At 40.6% G+C, this 22840-nt stretch overlaps 1 protein-coding gene across 1 annotated transcript in view; it reads right to left on the reverse strand.

Moving 5' to 3' along the window:
* The window catches only part of sorcs3a (sortilin related VPS10 domain containing receptor 3a), a 172514-nt gene that overhangs the window by 93491 nt on the left and 56183 nt on the right, over positions 1 to 22840 (reverse strand). The window contains 3 exon segments of the mRNA XM_084044283.1: positions 682 to 800; positions 4870 to 4934; positions 12559 to 12632. Of these exon segments, the coding sequence (XP_083900409.1) occupies positions 682 to 800; positions 4870 to 4934; positions 12559 to 12632 (258 nt within the window).

Consider the following 22840-nt stretch of genomic DNA (forward strand, 5'->3'; position numbering starts at 1 on the left):
TATTATTAAAAATAATCATATTTGAACTGTGCCCCCCCCCCCCCCCCCCCCCACCCTGATAAGCACTTGGAATTGTAGGAGTTGAGGCATTAGAATTACAATTTTCATAATTTTTTGCTTCTTACATTATTTGACAATTTGCCCAATGTTTGACCAGTTTTTATAGTGTAGTTCGTTGATTAATTTCGATGCAGTCATTTGATTTTTTGAGGTATTAAAAAGCTCTTAAAAGTCCATAAATTGTCACTTCGCTGTCCTCTGGGATCCCCCCCCAAAAAAATCATGCGGTGGTACGCGTCCGCCCTGAGATTGGGAGGTCGGAGTTCAAATCCCTGGCCCGTGTTCATACCAAGACTATAAAAACACGGTAATTAAATCCGTCATTAAGTGATTATTAAAACAATAGCTTTCCCACCCGTCGTACCTGCACGGCAGTTTGTTGCATAACCATTCCCTCGGGGGGTTATGCAAATAGCTCTATAGTAGACAGCCCCAAGTGTGCGTGTGTGTGTGTGTGTGTGCGTGTGCGTGCGTGTGCGTGTGTGCGTGCGTGCGTGCGTGCGCGTGCGTGTGTGTGTGTGTGTGTGTGCGTTACAGATATAATAAATGCACGTTTCATTCCGGGTTAACATCGTGCGCACACCTCACATAATGCATGAGTGTCTGAGCCTATCCTCCTACCTGGATGAACATGTAGTCGTCCTGGACCACCAGGGAGCTGATGTCGATGTAGCCGGGGAACGGGTAGTTCCTATTAGGCTCTGCACACATCTGAGCTCTGCAGGTAACATACTGTACATCTGACACATGGGGAGAAGAGAACAGCACGGAGCGTTAATGGTGTGACAAGCCCAAGGACCATTTTGCACAGCTTTAAGCCATTCAGTCCGGGAAAACGCATCTCGTGTCATTTTAAGATGTCTTTGGGCTATTCAAAAATAGCAGATCTACAAGCTCATAGCGCGGCACCGAGTGCCGCGCTATGAGCTTGTGGATCTGCTATTTTTTTGAAAAATCGTGACAATTTGTGCAAATCTTTGAATATATGTGTTTTAAAGCGGACATTTTTTAACTCTGTTACAACTTCATGGGGGTCCCTGGAACAACATATTTTGAGATGGGCGTCCACGGCCAAATACGGTTTTGAGAACCACTGATATCATAGCAACATAAGTTTTTTTCCAAAAAAAACGTTAGGATTTAGAAGACATTTGTAGAATCCCCCAGAAGCAAATACTTGAGTTACAAATGTTCATATATACAAGATATATATATATTAAAAGATTTGCACAAATATTCCACAATTTTCCCCAAAAATAGCAGATCTACAAGCTCATAGCGCGGCACTCGGTGCCACACTATGAGCTTGTATAACTGCTATTTTTGAATAGCGAAAGAAATCTAAAATGACACGAGATGCGTTCCCCGGATTGAATGGGTTAACCACTTTAAAACCTGGCCGCCCTATTTTTTGCACATTGTGATAGGCGAAGATTTTACAAATTGGTCAGAAATTCTCAAAACACGTCATACAGCGAAGAATTAAATAGGGCTTACATTTTCAACCTTATCTTGTCTTCACTAATTCTCATTATAAAATGGCACCATTTCTGTCTACTCATTTGCGTCTCATTTTGGTGGGCTGTGGAGAACTTTAGAAACCTGCCGATACCGATGACATCAGCAATCGGAATTCCAAGCTAATAGAAACGACAGACTTTCTGTATAGAAGCCGTTGTTCTTGCATTAGTAAAAAATACAAATAAATATTGAAATTGTGTGAAATGACCCAACCTGCCTACGATGATGCATGTTTCTGAACTGTCCACAACCCTCCTTTTGTCATCTTATAACGAGCATTATTGAGGACCAATAGATAGGACGGAAATGGTTAATATTATTGAAGCTGTATCTTCACAATTCCTTGATTTGATCTATTTATTTAGCACACATTGTCAATACAAAAAACTGTACACAAAATATAATAAGGAAAATGCAGGGAGGAGTCAAGAAGCTCAAAGGGCTTATACGAGGCCTCTACCTTTGTATAACACAATAAAAACATGTGTTTTTGCAAACAACACATTAGCCTTGACTTGACATGCACACCTTTCTGACCTTATTTTCCAAGGATATGTACGAGAAACATAATTATGTATGTGCTTTGTCCTACTTTACAATGCCTTCCGTTCCAGCCATGCATGGCGGCTGAAATTTGTATTGTTCCTTAGCTTGCCTCTAATTGTAAGACATGACTTATTCTTATTATACACATACAGTACACTTGTCAATCACGCTCGGCTGTGCAGGGGGGGGGGGGGGGGGGGGGGGCTAATATCTTGAGAAGGCCATGCAGGCTCTTCTGCCACGGCAAGATGGCTTAACCCATTTAGACCGGGAAAGAGTCTGTGTCATTTTTAAGATTTCTTTGGCTATATTCAAAAATGGCAGATCTACAAGCTTGTAGATCTGCTATTTTTGAAAAATCTTGAAAATGAGTGCAAATCTTTGAATATATATATACATTTTTAAAGCGAACGTTTGTAACTCAAATCTTTGCTTCTGGGGGATTCTACAAAATGTCTTCTAAATCCTAACCGTTGTTTTTTTTAAACTTATGTTGCTATAATATCAGTGGTTCTCAAACGTTTTTCATGTCAAGGACCCCCAAAATTATATGTATTTGGCCGCGGACCCCCATCTCAAAATATTTTGTTCGCTTTAAAAAAAAATATATATACTCAAAGATTTGCCAAAGAAATCATGTTTTTTTCAAAAATAGCAGATCTACAAGCTCATAGCGCGGCACTCGGTGCCGCGCTATGAGCTTGTAGATCTGCTATTCTTGAATAGCCTAGAGAAACCTTAAAATGACACACATGATGCGTTCCCGGTCTTAAGGGGATAAACAACTTCACCTATGGAAGACCTTGGTGGTATTCAGAGTTATGGAGCTGACATTCAAGGAGAAGAGAGAGAGAGCCGTATACGAGAAGGAAAGGCCATATTAATCAACTATCATGCACTGCATCTATCGCTATAGAGCTAATCCCGGTCCCCCCGGCAACACAGCCCTAACCCGCCGCGGAATTCATTCCTGTACAGACATTCCCGTACATGAGTCCCTCTATCTCTTTGGCTTCTCCCTTTCAGTTCGGTCGGAGGTAATAGGACAAGAAATGATGCCGTGTGTTTGGTGTGACGGCGCATGTAACTCTCTCTCTGTGTGTGTGCGTGTGTGTGTGTGTGTGTGTGTGTGTGTGTGTGTGTGTGTGTGTGTGTGTGTGTGTGTGTGTGTGTGTGTGTGTGTGTGTGTGTGTGTGTGTGTGTGTGTGTGTGTGTGTGTGTGTGTGTGTGTGTGTGTGTGTGTGTGTGTGTGAGAGAGATTTTTGATAGCCCTTGCCAAATTTAACACGGGAGCACGTTCAAAATCGCGAGGAGCGTGCTCGTCCATGGCTGTCGGAAAAACCCAAAGACATCTGTAGAAAGTAAACTCTGGACCGCATTGACATTTTTGTGATATACAACGTTCCGAAAAACAGGTCAAAAATAGACCAGACCCCCCCCGAACCCATCACCACCATCATCCCCAATTCTGGATGGCAATGCTATGTGACAAGAGTCCTGGAGCTACGGAGCGAAGGGGGGAGGTCACAGATGGGGCTATAATGGTTGGAGGTGGCCCTCCCTTCTCAATAGGCTCTATGCACAGCAGCCATATTGTGAAGACATTCACAGGTGCTACTAATGATACTAATGAAGGCTCTGTTCCATTCTGGTCAAACAGAGTCAGGGTGCTGATGTTGTGCGTGTTGGCTCACTGGAAACACTCTGCTACATCAGTGGGTCTAAAGTTGGGGTCCAGGGACCCTCATGGGTTTCCAAATGGCCCCTTACGGGTGTGTAACTCTGAGAGTGTACAAATGGAACCAAATGGACCCGTAAGGGTCCATTTGGTTCCATTTGTACACTCTCAGAGTTATGGGGGTCGTGGAAACCACTGTGCTACACTTAGAACAGAGCCTTTATTAGTATCATTGGTAACACCTGTGAAAGAAGTGATAATATGGCTGCTGTGCGTAGAGCCTATTCCGTTTGAGAAATATATTGACAAGTAGTCCTGACTGAAGCCCATAAGCACAACATCTATCCCCTGACCGAGCAGAGATTTGCATCTTGGAGACCGAGCGGTCTCTTCTTACGGCATGCAAGAGACCGTGGGTCGAATCCCGGGAAGGACGATAAACGTATACAGATCCAAGTAGCACTCAGGTCTTGTGTGCGTGCAGTGGTGGAAAAAGTACTCACATTATTTTACTTGAGTAAAAGTATCAATATTGCAATGTAGAAATACCCTGTTACAAGCAAAAGTCCGGAATTCAAAATGTGCTCAGGTAAAAGTACCAAAGTATTGGTATCAAAGTGTACTTAAAGTACCAAAAGTAAATGTACTCATTATGCAGAATGTCTCATTTCAAGTTTTCTAATGTATACAAATCTCCTGAAAATAGCCGATCTACAAGCTCACAATGCGTCGCATCGCGACGCATTGTGAGCTTGTAGATCGGCTATTTTCAAATGGCCAAAATGCATATGGCCAAAATGAAGTGGTTAATGTACATTTTGTAATAATAATCTAAATATACAAAGTAACTAGTAACTAAAGTTTTCAAATAACTGTAGTGGAGTAAAAGTACAATATTTGGTTCTGAAATGTAGTGGAGTAGAAGTAAAAGTATTGGAAATTAGAAATACTCAAGTAAAGTACAAACACCTCAAACTTTTACTTAAGTGCAGTACTTGAGTACATGTACTTAGTTACTTTACACCACTGTGTGCGTGCGTGCGTGCTTGTGCGTGCTTACTTACTCCCATCAGGTGTGTGTGCCTCCATATGGATGAGGTCTATCTCTTTATCCAGGCCTGCAACAGACCTGCAGAAAAAAAAAAACAATAGTATGGGAGAATAGAGCATGTGAAAGCACGTCAAGAAAAGAAGAAGACATTATAGAGTCTAATAACAGAATGCAGTTTGTGTGTGTCACGAATCACAATGCAGTGTTTCAGTGCTGAAGCCTCATACTATATACAGGAATAATCAGGGTGACATGGTCTCTGCATTGACAAAGTGGCAGCTTGAGTGTGCATGTCGACTATAGCGCGGTGCTGACGGCCTGTACGCGTCTCCTTTGGTCAAGTTGAAATACCATCTCTATGAATAATGCTCACGTGGTGGAAAGAGTAGTCCGATATTCTACTTAAGTAAAAGTATCAATACTGCAATATAGACATACTCTGTTACAAGTGAAAGTCTGGAATTCAACATTTACTTGAGTGAAAGTACAAAGGTACTGGTATCAAAATGTACTTAAAGTAACAAAAGTAAAAGTACTAAAATGTTTGAAAATAGCAGATCTACAAGCTCACAACGCGTCGCGATGCGACGCGTTGTGAGCTTGTAGATCGGCTATTTTCAAATAGCCCAGGTATACGATAGGGCTAAAGTGGTTAATGTATGTTTTATAATATAATAATTGATAATTGCAAAGTAACTAAAGTTTTGAAATAATTGTAGTGGAGTACAATATTTGCCTCAGAGATGTAGTGGAGTAGAAGTAAAAGTACTGAAAATTGTAAACTCCAGTCACGTCAAAATACCTCAAAATTGTACTTAAGTACAGTACTTGACTAAATGTACTTAGTTACTTTACCCCACTGAAAATACTTCACCTACAATATGAATGCAGAAGTGCTTCATAAGAGCGGCGTTATGTTGTAACAAAGACAGAGATGGGGAAACGTGTCTTTTCAATCGATCAGACAATCAGTAGTGTGTGTGAAGTCGATCAAAACAGACGTTCCCTGCCGTCCGGCAAAAAAAACAATGACACTTAAGGCTTGGTGGTTCACACAATGAATCATAATGGAGTGGCACATTGTAAACCCAGAAGAGACAATAGTAGCATATATTGAGAATGGGTTTGGGAAGAGATGCCAATACGGAAGACATGCAGGGAAGATAATATTTTCTTTTGTCATGTTGAATGGAAAATAATACTTGTTTCGCCTGTCTGTTTTAAATAAGCCACCTGACCCCCACCTGAAAATATGCTGTGCCAGGGACCGCCAGAAGCAAAGATTTGTGTTCAAAATGTTTGCCTTTTAAAACAAATGATTTAAAGGGACTACACCATGAATTTTAACTTTTCTGTCTTTTTTGTGTGTTTTTGGTCTCCCCTACCTCTCTTCCATCCCAAAAAATACCCCAGTTTGAGCACTCCAATCTGGGCTTTTATGTAAATTGGTCTCAAAACAAGCCAACTGATTTGGCCCCGAAAGTGACGTCACTAGCGGTACATTCCCTCCCATTTTCAGTTCCAACTTATAAAAAAAAAAGTTTTTTATTTTTATTTTTATTTTTTTTACTTTTTCCACTCAGAACCAGGAGATAACATGCATATAAACTGGCTCAATAGCTCCACGTGCAAATCAGGACAATGTGGTATTGCAGGTGAAAGTGCTTTATAAGCCAGAGAGAAGTTAGTTGGAATGAGTATATCTGAGGCTTAATGTAGGCTCAAACCTTTTGAAAAACGTTTGAGGGACATAAACAATATGATATATATATATATATTTTTAATTCATGGTGTAGATCCTTTAAAGATTTGAGCACATTTTCAATTTTTTTTATAGCAGATCTACAAGCTCGTAGCACGGCACTCTTGCACAGCTTGTAGATCTGCTATTTTTGGATAGCCAAAGTATAAAATATGGATAAAAGGGGTAAACATTATTGCTTATGCTTCAATTTGGCTGGGGACCCCCTGATATCCCCTCAAGGACCCCTGGGGGTCCCCGGACCCCACTTTGAGAACCAATGGTCTATCTATCTAGGTAAAGACAGGCATATATGATGGAAAAAACGACAGTCACTCAAAGTCAAGCTCCGGTAATGCCTGCTTGGATTATTCATTTCATTTTATTAGCAGTGCGCTATATATTTATTCACTGGTGACGGTGTCATGTTGTCTAGATAACTGAGAAACGGTCTTCTTTCCCAGCAACTTTAAAACCAAGAAGCCAAAAATAGATTTGTATATTAAACAGGATAATGTGCTATCATCAGTACTGTGAAAGTCCCATCAATTATTTCCCCATTAATGTTGACATGCATAATAAAGGACTCTCTGATTGGTTTTATTATTACATTATTTACTTTTTTTTCTTTTATTCTACTCATGTGTCATTCTAATAAACAGCCTAATAAGACATTAAAAGCAATGGTGGTTTTCATTGTCTGGCACTGGGGTGATCTTTCCAGCCTTGGAAGCAGTGGTGTGAAGTAACTAAGTAAATTTACTCAAGTTCTGTACTTAAAATGTTGAGGTATTTTTACTTTACCGGAGTATTTCCAATTTTCAGTAATTGTACTTCTACTCCACTACATTTCAGAGGCAAATATTGTGCTTTTACTCCACTACAATTATTTGAAAACTTTAGTCACTAGTTACTAGTTATACATTTGGAAACTTGGGACATACTGCATAATGAGTACTTTCTACTTTTGGTACTTTAAGTACATTTTGATACTAATACAGTACTTTGGTACTTTTACTCAAGTACATTTTGAATTCTGGACTTTTACTTGTAACAGAGTATTTCTACATTGCAGTATTGATAAAACATTTGAGTATTTGTTACACCACTGTGATAAACAGCCTATGAATAAGACATACAAGCGATGGTGTTTTTTTCTGTCTGGCACTGGGATGCCCACAACTAAGAGATTCACTGGGAAAAATATATATTTTTGTAATACAATTTTCCCAGCCTTCAGGAGCTCCACTTGGCCAGGCATGTCAAGGTTGTGCCCACTTGTCCATGGCTCTGTGTGGTGATGTCACACAAGGTACAAATACCTCAAAATTGTACTTAAAGTAATACAAGGCAGGTCTTTAAGTCTCAACTCAGGTACTTTAAGTACAGTGTACTTAGTTACTTTACACCACGTGTGTGTGTGTGTGTGTGTGTGTGTGTGTGTGTGTGTGTGTGTGTGTGTGTGTGTGTGTGTGTGTGTGTGTGTGTGTGTGTGTGTGTGTGTGTGTGTGTGTGTGTGTGTGTGTGTGTGTGTGTGCGTGTGGGCGCCTGCCTGCGTGCACGTGCCTGCGTGCATGTGAGTGTGCGTGGGGTGGGTTGGGGTGGGGGGAGACAGATGAAGGGAGATGATTCTCAGCAGGGGTCTTCTGCTCCAGTTATAGAAGCCTTATTTTAGCTGTATAGCGATGGAGGATGAATGGGCCCCACAGGTCACATTATGCCCCCCACACCCACAGGAACTGTGGAGCGTGTTTCCTTTCCAAAAAAAACTATCTGAGCAGTGTAAATACAGTGTACAATACTGTACTGTAGATGCGCCGAAACTCCAGTGTACTCCATGCACTTTGTCACTGTGGGACACTCTGTTCCAATGGATCCAATCATTTAGTCATTAATTAAGCTCTTGTTAATTATTTTCTTTGGTTCAATATTTATAAACCCCACAGACAGACTTAACCACTTTGACTTTGACCTTCAAACAGTTTCAATAATAGAGAAAATAGGAACGTTTTTGCTACTTTTGCACAACAATGTTGTACGACGAAGAAGGCATTAATTTACGAAAGACCATAAGTTGTAAATGACGTGGAGTGTTTGTTTACATGGCTGTCATGTTGGATACAGCACAAAATCAAGCAGCACAGGTTGATATGAGCAGGTGCTCTGAGTCTTTGATTAGACAGCGGTCTGTTATAGAGCTCGTCGGTCATTATCCAGAAATAATACACAGCTGAATTCCGCGATTGACCAATCAGAATCAAGCATTGAACCAAGCTGTGTGATAAAAACATTTAACCAGTGAAACATATTAATAAGAGCTTGTGACTAAATAATGACTACATTGGATCCATTGGAACGCAGGTTACTTTTTTTTCCATTTCATGAAACGTTACGGTATTATAGGCTCTATGCACAGCAGCCATATTATCACTTCTTTCACAGGTGTTACCAATGATACTAATGAAGGCTCTGTTCCATTTAGTGTAGCACAGTGGTTCTCAGACTTTTTAATTTCCACCATAACTCTGAGAGTGTACAAATGGAACCGAATGGACCCGTACGGGTCCATTCGGTTCCATTTGTACACTCTCAGAGTTAGACACCCCTAAGGGGCCATTTGGAACCCCCTCAAGGAACCATGAGGGTCCCTGAACCCCAATTTTAGACCCACTGGTGTAGCAGAGTGTTTCCAGTGAGCCAACGTGCACAACATCAGCACCCTGACTCTGTTTGACCAGAGTGGAACAGAGCCTTCATTAGTATCATTGGCAACACCTGTGAATGTCTTCACAATATGGCTGCTGTGCATAGAGCCTATTATGAAAGCAGTCTGAACGCAGCTGACTGGAGGGCTGACTCTAGGCAGAGAGACATAATGACGAGTCTGACCAGTGTGATCCAGTGATCCAGCAGGTACTCATTTAGCATTATATAGCATTATGCCATGGAAGGCGCACCACAAATAATACTGCAATCCAAAACTATTTTTTAGTGAATTCAATTTATGAATGAACGGATCTGCTTTCAGGTCCTCTGAGAAAGCACACTACACATCTCCCTACCAATAGGGAACTCTCCGAATCCCACCAGTACATGCACACAGAACAGTAACTAATAGGTCTCACTAATAGGAACAGGCTGTTTCTAGTGAGTGAGTTGTGAGTACAATGGATCACAATGGGAACAAGCCAAGGGCTTTTTGTGTCATCCTTTTAACCCATTCAATCCGGGAACGCATCTGTGTCATTTTAAATTTCTTTGGCTATTCAAAAATAGCAGATATACAAGCTCATAGCGCGGCACCGAGTGCTGAGCTTGCAAATCAGCTATCTTTTGAAAAATCGTGGACAACTTGTGCAAATCTTTATATATATATATATATACACACATACATACATACATACATACATACATACATACATACATACATATACACACACACACACACACACACACACACACACACACACACACACACACACACACACACACACACACACACACACACACACACACACACACACACACACACACACACACACACACACACACACACACACACACACACACACGTTTTAAAGCGAACATTTGTAACTCTGATCTGTGCTTCTGGGGGTCCCTGGAACAACAACATACTGTACATATAAAAACAAAGAAAAAGATCAGTAGTATGTTGCTATATCAGTGGTGCTCTAACTTTTCCATGTCAAGGACCCCAAAATTAAATGTATTAGGCCGCGGAGCCCCATCTCAAACTATTGAGTTCCAGGGACCCCCAGAAGCAAAGATTTGAGTTACAAATATTCGCTTGAAATTGCACAAAATGTTCATGCTTTTTCAAAAACAGCAGATCTACAAGCTCATAGCGCGGTGACCGGTGTAATATGACGCGATACAGAAAGATGGCGGATTTGAAATTTGCTGAAAAATAGGCTTTGTTTACGGTCTGTATAGAGTCTATGGGCGAAACGCTGTCCATTCTTTTTTTACCGTCTATGATTGGAGCACAGGTTCCTTTTTTTCTCCCATTTCCTGAAAAGCACCAATGTTGGACTACAATACAAGTTTTCCACCCACCCACTCACAACGCTTTGTGATGAGTGTGCACTCTCACCCCTCTGCAGGAGGGGGCCACACTGCAGAGGAAGCCAGGTCCGACAACAAGACGTGATTTGATGAAAGACGACAGGGACTTCCAGCATCCATTATTATTAGTCAGAGCATTACCTCAGAACTGCATCATGCACACACACACACACACACACACACATCTGCAACCCACGTATAGCTGTATATCCCATTAAGACCCGGAACGCATCTGTGTCACTTTTTCATTTGAGCTAAAAAGCATTATTTTACACGTTGGCTATTCAAAAATAGCAGATCTACAAGCTCATAGCGCGGCACCGAGTGCCGCGCTATGAGCTTGTATATCTGCTATTTTTTGAAAAATCGTGAAAATGTGTGCAAATCTTTGAATATACATACAAACATTTTTAACTCCATTGTTTGCTTCTGGGGGTCCCTGGAACAAATTATTTTGAGATGGGGGTCGGCGGCCAAATACATTTTTTTTGCAGAAACGTCTTCATGTCTTAGTGGGATATGCATGCATGGCAATTTCCCCACAAGAACCACATGATTGTTTATATATGTGCAATTGGCTGAATGGGGGCGGACCCCCCCTGCATGAGCAATGAACCGGCATGCGACAAGACAGCAGGGACGAGGGGGGCTGAATGCTAAGTGTGCTGTGGGAAGAGGATATTAATCTCTGCCTGATCGTATCAGGGGAGGAAAATAAGCGAGAGTTTCAGCCGCGGTACACCAGTCACTCACACAACCTTGTTCATAGTCATCAATATCACTCGCTCACACCAGCTACACTACCCGCATCCCTGAGCAAACAGAGCGCTGATAAGGGAGGGACGGAGCCCGAGGCGATGGTACAGTCACAGTGGTAGAAGAAGTACTGCTTTTTTTTTAAACTCAAGTACAAGTAGGAAGACAACAATGGAGAAATACTCTGTAATACAAGTAAATGGTCTGCATTCAAATTGTTACTTTTATTTGAGCTAAAAAAAAAGCATTATTTTATACTTTGGCTATTCAAAAATAGCAGATCTATAAGCTCGTAGCGCGGCACCGAGTGCCGCGCTACGAGCTTATAGATCTGCTATTTGTTTTAAATCGGGAAAATGTGTGCAAATCTTTGAATATATATATTATTTTGAAGCAAACATTTTTAACTCAAATCTTTGCTTCTGGGGGTCCCTGGAACAAAATATTTTGAGATGGGGGTTGGCGGCCAAATACATATCGTTTTGGGGGTCCTTGACATGAAAAAGATTGAGCACCACTGATATAGCAACATACTTTTTTTCAGAATACTGTTGGGATTGAAAACATTCGTAGAATCGGCCTGAGGTTTTACAGTACAAAACTATTGCCATGAAAGTAAGTAAAGGTAAAACATTTTTTGTTGTACAAGCTTGCTATTTTCAGATAGGCTAAGTATAACATTGGGCTTAAGTAGGCCTAGTTAATGCCAAATCTGCAAAATAACTACAGTAGTATAATAACTACAGTTTTCAAATAATTGTAGTGGAGTGAAAAGTACAATAATTGCCTCTGAGATGTAGTGGAGTAGTACACCATTCTGGTAGCAAAGTACCAAACATGGAAATACTCAAGTTAAGTAAATGTACAGTACAGTACAGTACAGTACTTGAATAAATGTAGTTAGTTACTTTGCCTGCTGATAAGGAAGGGACACAGACGGAGGAGTGGAGTGAGCGGTGCAGCGTATGTATGTAACCTTTGACCAGGACAGTCACGTTGAGCTACAGCGTGAAACCTCTTTTTTTACAAGTTAGACGTGGCCAAGACAGGGCCAACAGATTACAAAATGATAACAAAGAGTGCAACAAATTCAACAAAAACAAAACGTGCGTGACTCACCAGTAGAAGCGGTTGGGCGTTACGTGCTCGTGAACAAGCTGCCATTTTCTGCCAAAGTCAAGGGAGCTGTACAACTGCAGAGAACATTGAAAACAAGAAGAAAAAAAACAATGTTGTTAGCGAGATAAGTAATTAAACCTGTGATTAGTCGGGCTGATTTAGAAGGCCTCAAAGTGACATGGGTGGATGAGGCATAGCCGTATAATGCCCAGGGTTCGGTTCAGGTTAATCAGGGGTTATAAAGCATCCTCGTGAAATAGGCTGTCATTGCTCTCGATTGCTATCATTATTATCAGCCGTTCTTATACGTATGGGATCCAATAAAGTAGGTATCCCCTAGGTTCATTACAAATTACAGCTCTGAGGCAGAGAGGGAACACTCTCAGGGATATTAGGAAGGTGTGCTCAGTAGAGTGCAAATCTCCAGTAGGCATTTACAGTATTTACTTAAAGGGATAGTTCACCCCCAAAATGACTTTTTTTTCCTATCGATTAGTCACCCCATGCAGACTGGAATTCATGGATTTTTTTTTTGTTTTTGTCGCATTCCTAAGCCAATAATTTGATGACCGGCAGCGGTTCCGGTAGAATACACAAAGAGTCTCCTTTGTGTCTCCTACCGGAACCGCTGCTTTGCCGGTCCGATGGTCATCAAATTAAAAAATATCCAAGATTTTTTTTGGGGGGGGGTGAACTATCCCTTTAAGTTCTGTTCTTATAAGTACAAATTTGAAGTACTATTACTTCACTTGGCAGATTTTCAGTGCTTTATCCTTCTACTCAGAGGTATTAAATGTAACGGCGATTTTCATTCAAATTCCAATGTCCACCTCACCATGACATGCACAGGAAAGGGCGTGTCCTACGCCGAAATGCAAACAAAGTCCAATCAATATCCCCGTAGTTCTTTTAAACACTTGAAACCCCAGCGTCCGTGAAAAATAGCAGATCGACAAGCTCACAACGCGACGCAGCGCGTCGCGTTGTGAGCTTGTCGATCTGCTATTTTCCGCAAACGCTTTCCCCACAATAACAGAAAACAGAAAATACACTAGTGTGGAGCCCTGCGGGCCTCCGCTCAACCATACAGGGTTTAAGTGGTTGAAGCACTGTGTATCAATAATGCACCGACACTTAACAGTTAACTTTGTAGTCTCTCTTGGCTCCTTGTAGCCCAGTTTCCTTTGAATTGCTTCACTCTGTCCGGCTTGTTTCTGTTTCTGTGTCTGTGTCTGCTGGCTGGCAGGAACAGACAGTGTGCTCTCCCCTTCACTCTGTGTGCTCGCACTAATTAAAGCACCTGTGTACTTGTGCTTCCCATTATTCACACCCTGTGCATGTCAATCAAAATGCCCGCCACCAAGTGGCTAGACATAGAATTGCAAATGAACCAAAATAACATGCCAACACCAAAACATAAAGAATAGCTCCTATAACAGGTCAAATTGTACTTTCTACTGGGTAAGTGATTTGCTTTGGTTAAAATAAGTGTTAAATATCTCTATATTCTGATAGTACTCATTGCTATAGAGTGTTTGTTCAGTAAAAGGAGTCTCCTTGTCTCTCCAGCTCTTTAATAAACAGAAAATGCATTTTCGTTTCAGTTTCAGTTTCATTTCCAATTTTATCCAACCAGGATAGAGAACTCAATCAGGATATAGATTAAACAAGTGAAATTGGAAGTGATGACACTAAGAAATGAGCAGGCAAAATCGGAGCTGGAACACTATAAAAATGAAGCTTAAAAATGGGTACTTTCTCCTGATTGGCTGAGATTTTGACACCTACCGAAACAAATATTTTCTGTTTATTAAAGAGCTGGAGAGACGGGGAGACTCCTGTTACTGCAAAAACACTCTATAGCAATGATTACTATCACAATATAGTGCTTTAACCTTTTAACAAAATACTTTTTGTTTTAACCAAAAAATATCACTTACCCTACCTTTAACTACAACTGGAAAACCATTACAATTTAGTCACAGTTTAGTTACCTCAAACCATAGCCTCAAACTTACTATCTAAAAAAGTTTAGTTACCTTAAAAAAAAATAAAGATCCACCACAGGTCTGTTGTTAATGACCTTGTGTCAGTTATGATTGTATCACCAGCAGTGCTTAATTCGTAAATTATTAGGTGCCGGTGCACATGAACCCGTCAGTCCCCCCCGGTACTGCCGATTTTTTAATGTACCTTACATAAAATAATATTAATTGATTTAACCATAAAACAGCCCCAGAAAGCTTGGCCAAATAACATCATAAAAGGGTCGCCGTTTCCACATCAAATAATGTTTTTCATAATCTATGTTTTTCATAATAATATTACTTATGAACGATTCTGACAAAAAAAAAAGGAGGGGACGCGCGTTGAAACAGCTCTCTCTCTCTCTCTCTCTCTCTCTCTCTCTCTCTCTCTCTCTCTCTCTCTCTCTCTCTCTCTCTCTCTCTCTCTCTCTCTCTCTCTCTCTCTCTCTCTCTCTCTCTCTCTCTCTCTCTCTCTCTCTCTCTCTCTCTCTCTCTCTCTCTCTCTCTCTCTCTCTGCGATGTCATCAACATTATATAGCTACAGGTTGGCAGTCAATTGTACATAAAACTGACACATAATGCAGGCAGGATGAGAGGTGCAGGTGGACAGACAGACAGACAGAGATTATAACACAGAAACGTGTGAAATACGTACGACAGGTAGCAACAGCAACAAACAAAAAAATGTCACGGTTTGAACAATTCATCTTTAAAGAGCCTTCACGTTCACAATCGTCTCAAACGCCACACCGTCGCATCCGCAATCTGTGGAATCTTCTGGATTGAAGAGGCAAAGCCAATAGGTCACACAGCATGAGTTATGTTTACGCGATGGCAGGGAACAATATATAGCCTTGTTGACATGCAGGTGTACATACAGCAGCAGAGAGCCCATGGCCCAATTCCACTGGACTAATTACATTTCCTGGAGGCTCGGGCGAAACAAAAATTAATAACCACGGTGCATTTCCCTCCATTATACTGATTGATGTTGCGGAACAGGGCTCCCCTATATTGTGCCGCGTCGCTCCGTTATTGTTGTTTTCTTTCGACACGCCACAAGTTTGTGGCTGCTGCGGTTTATGCTAATGCTCCGATTTGTTACCTTTTATCACGGCAAATCTGACACTTACTCTTGATAAAAGGCGACGCATTTGTCAACGGCGGCAAATTTATTCATCAACTTTGCGAGGTAAAAAAAAAAAAAGAAGAAGCTATTTAGGTCAGCAGGTGTTTTCCCTTAACAAATTACACGCTGCTCTCAAAACGTGATAGTGGCGATGCGATGGATAGAGTCTGCTTCAAACGGTTGGTTTTTAATTTGGCCCGGCGCTTCCACGACAACCGACATATGGACTTCATCGTCGATGATAACGTTAATCCATCTTACAATCGCTACTTAAAGACCACATGTCCGTCCGCAGTATCCAATGCACTGGGCGACAATGACAAACAATGACTAGAAAGCCAGACATCCATCACAGACTAATGTAGCGTCTGTGGTATTAGGCCTGGATCCAGTATGGCGGGCATTGACTGGTCTGAGCAAACACTTGTTCTCTGAATCTTGAGCAGTAGCTATAATGCAGTCATGGGTGTTTATTAATCACATCATCGTTGCTGCTGGGCAGAAACCTTGTATCTCCATTTCAACTTGTAATTATCTTTTTATTTTTTAATTTTTTCAAATGAATGCCTTTATTGTCGCACAAAAGTAGCAAAAGTAGCCGATGTACAGGCTCACAACGTGTCGCATTGGCACGTTGTGATCTTGTAGATCTGCTAGTTTCTCTACTTTAGAAACATTTTGAAATTTAAAATGTGTGTCTGTGGGTTTTATAAATATTTAACCTAAGTATTAACAAGAGCCTGTGTCTAAATAATAACTATATTGTAGAATGCATACTTTAAAGGGATAGTTCACCTAAAAAAATGACTTATTTTCTATCAATTACACAACCCATGAAGCCTTGAATTCATAGAGATTTTTTTTTTTTGCATTCCAATTTGATGACCGACGGAAAGATGCTAATGTATCCAGCAGGAGACTCAAAGTTGACACTTTGAGTCTCCTACTGGAGCCGCCGCGGTGTCAAATTATTGGCTTAGGAATGCGACAAAACAAAAAAATATCCATGCATGCCTCTCCATGGGGTGTGTTATTGATCGGTGAACTATCACTATCAAGTACATTTTGATACCAATACTTTTGTTCTCTTACTCAAGTAAATGTTGAATTCCGGACTTTTACTTGTAACAGAGTATTTCTACATTGCAGTATTAATACTTTTACTTAAGTAAAAAATATGAGTACTTTTTCCCACCACTACTGGTGCCAACTGTGGTTGGTGGTTTTGCCATGGGGGGCTCAGTAAAGAACGTGTGGCCCCATAGTGGAGCCTTATGGGTGCATGTATAGCAGGGCAGCAGACAGACAGGCGGGCAGGCAGGGCCTCTCATCACTGTGGACAGTGACATACGACGCCGCTGGGTATAATGCACAACCTCTCCTCTCCCCATTCATCAGCTCAATGACATCTTAAATTCTAAAGCTTCTGAGCTGTCACAAAGTGAGCTTCATAGTTTCCCACTCGTGTTCATAAATCAGAAAACACACAGCCAGCCCAGCCAGCCAGCCATGACGCTGATGGAGCACGGTGACGGACAAGTGGTGGAAGATGCACTCAGATTTATATTATTTTCTACTTACTTAAAGGGATACATGGCGAGTTCAGAGGTAAATAAACACCAGCAGTACTTTTCCCCGACCACCAGGGGGTGACGCAGGAGGGACTTCCATAGAGAGGTACTTTTGAAGGGATACAATATGCGGAAATTCCCGCCCTGCTGGTTCTCTGAATTTTTATTTTTAAATAGGCTCTTTCATGATAAATTGACCACATATATGAAGTTAAACAACTAAATTCTATCCACACGCTATCTTAAAAGTAAATTCTGTGCCTCAAAAACGAAGTTTGAGAGCGTTTTAAAACCGAAAGTAAACGTTCATACGGACACGGACGGGCACGGACGCGCACATGCGTGCGTTAATTTACGTACCGGACATAAACATAGAACACATAAACATTAGGGAAAATACGGATTTCAGAAGGAGGACTGTGTTTCAATGCAGGAAAACACCCCAGCATCATTATATAGTGGCTGATAGAGGGGAAAAAATGCAATATATATATATATATATATATATATATATATATATATATATATATATATATATATATATATATATATATATATATATATATATATATTTTAAATTTAGGCTTAATGTTCCCTACAATACCTTTAAATATCACAATATAAAAAGATACTCTGTTACAAGTGAAAGGCCTGTATTAAGAATGTTACTTGAGTAAAACTACTAAAGTATTGGTGTCAAAATAAACTTTGATTACCGAAGTAGAAGTACTCCCATTTTTCTAAAATAAATCTGAAAATAGCTGATCCTCAAGCTCACAACGCGTCATGTGACACGTTGTGAGCTTGTAGATCGGCTAGCCAAAGTGGTTAATGTATGTTTTGTAATAACAATCTGCACATCTGCATGTAGTAACAAGTAACTAAAGCTGTCGAATAATTGTAGTGGGGTAAAAAAAGTAAGGCCATACATACTGAGGCAAGAATTTGCCTCAGTTGTAGTGGAGTAAAATGTTTAAAGCATCAAAAGATGGACATAATCAAGTAAAGTCTAAGTAAAGTCAACAGTACTTGAGTAGGCCTAATGTACTTAGTAACTAAAGGAAGTTACTGAAGGAAAGGAACACAAATGGTGAGGACTGTGAATAGCATGCTATTTAAACAAATTGTTGTTGATGTTTGGACATTCGAATTAACTGGAGTTGAATTATAACTTGAATTATTCATTAATTATGACTTGAATGACTTTCCGGAGCACTGTTGGATAACATATTACCTAGCAATAAAAAAGTGATTAACATGATTTTCCTGTCTTTCTTCAAAAGAACCAATTTTTTCTCACCATATTAGCGTGTTAAGTGCACATTGAATACAATTGGATTCATATTTCAGTCAGACCGCGTTATTGAATTCTTAAATAAAAACATTAAAGCCCTTTGTACTTGAAATAGTGAAGCCTAATTCACTTTGTACACAGCTGAAATGATGTCCTTCGCATTTAACCCATCCTAACTATTAGGAGCGGTGGGTCAGTACGTGTCATCAATACGGTGCTCTGGGAGCAGTGGGGGGTTAAGTGTCTTGCTCATGGACACTTTGATACATAGACTGGGCAGACAGGGGGGCAGACCGGCAACCTTCTGATAACCAGAAGGTCACACCAGACCATCTGATTAACAGATGGCCTCTGTGTCCACTCAGCCCTCTCAGTTATAGTCAACACTTCAATGCTGTCGCTCGCTGAACAATAACATTTCAAGCCAAAGTTTAGCAGGTTTTTTTCGTCTTATTATTATTTTTTGGGGGAAAATCAAGCAAAACTGTCGTCTGTTGAAGTATCCATTACTCTAGACCAGTGGTTCTCAACATGTGGTTTGGGACCCCCAGGGGGATCCCCACATGATTCGGTTGGGTCCCCAGATGACAAATGAAGGAATTTTAAGACCCTTTTAATACAAATAAGAACACGGCAAAATGTATCGATATTTATCTGTGGAACCGACCAACGGAGTCAAACTAAATGTAATGCCTCAACTTCTACTAATCCCAAATGCTTGTCAGGGTGGGAGGTCCCCAGTTCAAATATGATTAGTTTGGGGGGGTCCCCACTCCCCAGTTCAAATATGATGATTTTTTTGGGGGGGTCCCCACTCCCCAGTTCAAATATGATGATTTTTTTGGGGGGGTCGCGGCCTGAAAAGATTGAGAACCACTGCTCTACGCATTACTCATATGTGAACCTAAGTAACAGTTGTTCAGCACACAGGAGGAGGAAAAGCATCCATTGGCCCCCCACAGAAAACATGTACATCACACTGCATGAGTCAGCTCCCTACTCCCAGGAGGAAATGATCCTAATTGACGTTAATGGAAAATGTACAAAATAACACCATTATTTCTGACATGCACAGTATGTCAAAGACAGAAGGGTGATGTATGATATCATGTGGTTTAACTGCTGAGACTCTACATACTGGGGTTGTAGATTGAATACAGAAAACATCCTATTCAAATAGTTGTAGTGGAGTAAAAGTACAATATTTGCCTCTGAGATGGTAGTGGAGTAGAAGTAAAGGTATTGGAAATTTTAAATACTCAAGTAAAGTACAAATACCTAAAAAATGTACTTAAGTACAGTACTTAAGTAGATGTACTTAGTTACTTTCCACCACTGTTCTTTCGGCAGCTCTTTGGGGTGGTTTAAACCATTTTTGTTTAAAGTGTAGGGGGCTGGGGTTAATGTGGTTTAAAGAACAGTCAAGGTCTCATAAGGCCTCATAGTCCCCCAAGACCCCCATGTTCATAAAGACAGGCCAAAGACAGATCTAACGTGTTCAGCTTGCAGAAGGTTTACAGCATGCTGCAGACCTAAAGGGGAGAAGAAACAGATTTGATTTCTTCATTTCTTCGTTTAACCGGCAGGGACATTGATATTGAATTTCATATCTGGAGGTGTTCTCTCACTCTTCATGTGTAAATGTGAGTTTATTTATCAGGGGTTATAACTTCTTTAGGCCTATACATATCAAATGTATACCTCTCCAAAACATCAACAGCCTCGTCTTATACCTCAGAAAACCTAAACCTTAAGACCGGGAACGCAACTGTGTGTCATTTTTTAGATTTCTTTGGCTATTCAAAAATAGCAGATAAACAAGTTCATAGTGCGGCACCGAGTGCCGCGTTATATATATATTTTTTTTTAAGGCGAACATTTGTAACTCAAATCTTTGCTTCTGGGGGATTCTACAAAATGTCTTCTAAATCTCCAACAGTTTTTTGAAAAAACTTATGTTGCTATAATATCAGTGGTTCCCAAACGGTCTCATGTCAAGGACCACCCAAAATGATGTGTATTTGGCCGCGGACCGCCATCTCAAAGTATTTTGTTCCAGGGACCCGTAGAAGTTGTAACAGAGTTAAACATGTTGGCTTAAAAAAAAGAGACATATTCAAAGATGTGCACAAAATGTTCATGATTTCTTTTTTCTAAATAGCAGATATACAAGCTCATAGCACGGCACTCTGTGCTACAGAAAGTAACCATTGTGAATTAAAGGTTGATGTAAAGTGCCATGATTCAAACCACAGTCCGTCCCATTGGACAAAGATAGACACTTTAACCAAATGCATGCCTCGTGTGAAAGGAGGGAGCCCATAGGGCTCAAACATTTACATGTCAAGAACCCTCAAAATGATATGTATTTGGCCGCGGACCCCCATCTCAAATATTCTGTTCCAGGGACCCCTAGAAGCAAAGATGTGAGTTACAAATGTTTGCTTTAAAAATATATAGTCAAAAGGTCGGCACACATTTTCAAGATTTTTCAAAAAATAGCAGATCTACTGTACAAGCTCATAGCGCGGCACTCGGTGCCGCGCTATGAGCTTGTATATCTGCTATTTTTTGAATAGCCAAAGTATAAAAGGTTAAAGTGGTTAAAATGATTGTGTTGCTATATTAACACATTTAGCTGGGGACCCCTGGAACCCCCCCACGGACCCCTGGGGGTCCCCGGACCCCACTTTGAGAACCAACGCTGTAAAGGGCCATTTAGAACCCCCTGGATGAAACAAATATAGGGTTACGAAATTGTGGGATAAAAAGTTTAAGTTAACCCATTTAGACCTGAGGCCCATTCTAAAAACACCTTCTAAATCCTGACCTAAGTTTTCTGAAAAACTTCAAATATTTATTCTAAGATTACAACAAAAGTATGTTGCTATATACTGTACATGTCTATGTATATGACACAAATGTAAAAGATGCACTCAGGGAACTAGGCTTAGAGCTGAACTCAATTCTGTAGATCTCTGAGGGTGCTACTGTGCGTGGGCTTTGTAATCATTTAGGAATGGTTATACCAAGCTAACTGCCACACACGCACACACACACGCACGCACACGCACACACGCACACGCACACACACACACACACACACACACACACACACACACACACACACACACACACACACACACACACACGCACACACACGCACACACACACACACACACACACACACACGCACACACACGCACGCACAATTATAGCTGACCTTGCTATACAAATTATCAACACCCACATAGTACAGTATATATCACCACCACACATTGAATAACATGAGCTGACTAATTACTGAAATGCTATCTATTCTGGAGGGTGAGGTCACGTAATAATATTTAGTTTAAAAAAAAAAGCCTCATCATTGAACAATCTTGGCTTTCCTTGACATGAACTATAAGAGCTATATAAGCCCATCATGGGACAGAGATAGAGAGAGAGGGCAGGGCAAGCATTTGCATAGCAGATGGGGAAATGTGTAACTTATCCCATTACGACCGGGAACGCATCTCTGTAATCACGTTAACCATTATTTTATACTTTGGGCTATTCGAAAATAGCAGATCTACAAGCTCATCGAGTGCTACCAGCTCATATGAGCTGGTAGATCTGCAATTTAAAATAAAATCAGGAACATTTGTGCAAATCTTTGAATATATATATATATATATTTTTAAGCGAACATTTTTAACTCAAATCTTTGCCTCTGGGGGGTCCCTAGAACAACATATTTTGAGATGGGGGTCCGCGGCCAAATACATATCATTTTGGGGGTTCATGACATGAAAAAGTTTGAGAACCACTCATTATAGCAACATACGTTTTATCAAAAAACTGTTAGGGTTTAGAAGACATTTGCAGAATCCCCCAGAAGCAAAGATTTGAGTTACAAATGTTCGCCTTTAAAAATATACATTCAAAGATTTGCGCAAATCTTCATGATTTTTCAAAAAAAAATGCAGATCTACAAGCTCATAGCGCGGCACTCGGTGAGCTTGTATATCTGCTATTTTTGAATAGAAAGTATAAGATAATGGTTAAAGTGGTTAAAATCTATGACAGGTGCTTTCCCGGTCTTAATGAGTTATGCTACTAATTAGTAAAGGCACTCCCCATTTATAGCTCGCTAAGGGCAACGATCAACAAGACCTGTTGATTAGCTCCACGGCTGATTAATTATGTGTTTTCTTTTCTTCAGGCACATGCTCAAAAACATGCAGAAAATGTTGCACTCAGCTGTTCCCTCCAAGCT

The sequence above is a fragment of the Gymnoscopelus microlampas genome, assembly GCF_963454915.1.
Source record: "Gymnoscopelus microlampas genome assembly, chromosome: 2".
NCBI lineage: Eukaryota > Metazoa > Chordata > Actinopteri > Myctophiformes > Myctophidae > Gymnoscopelus > Gymnoscopelus microlampas.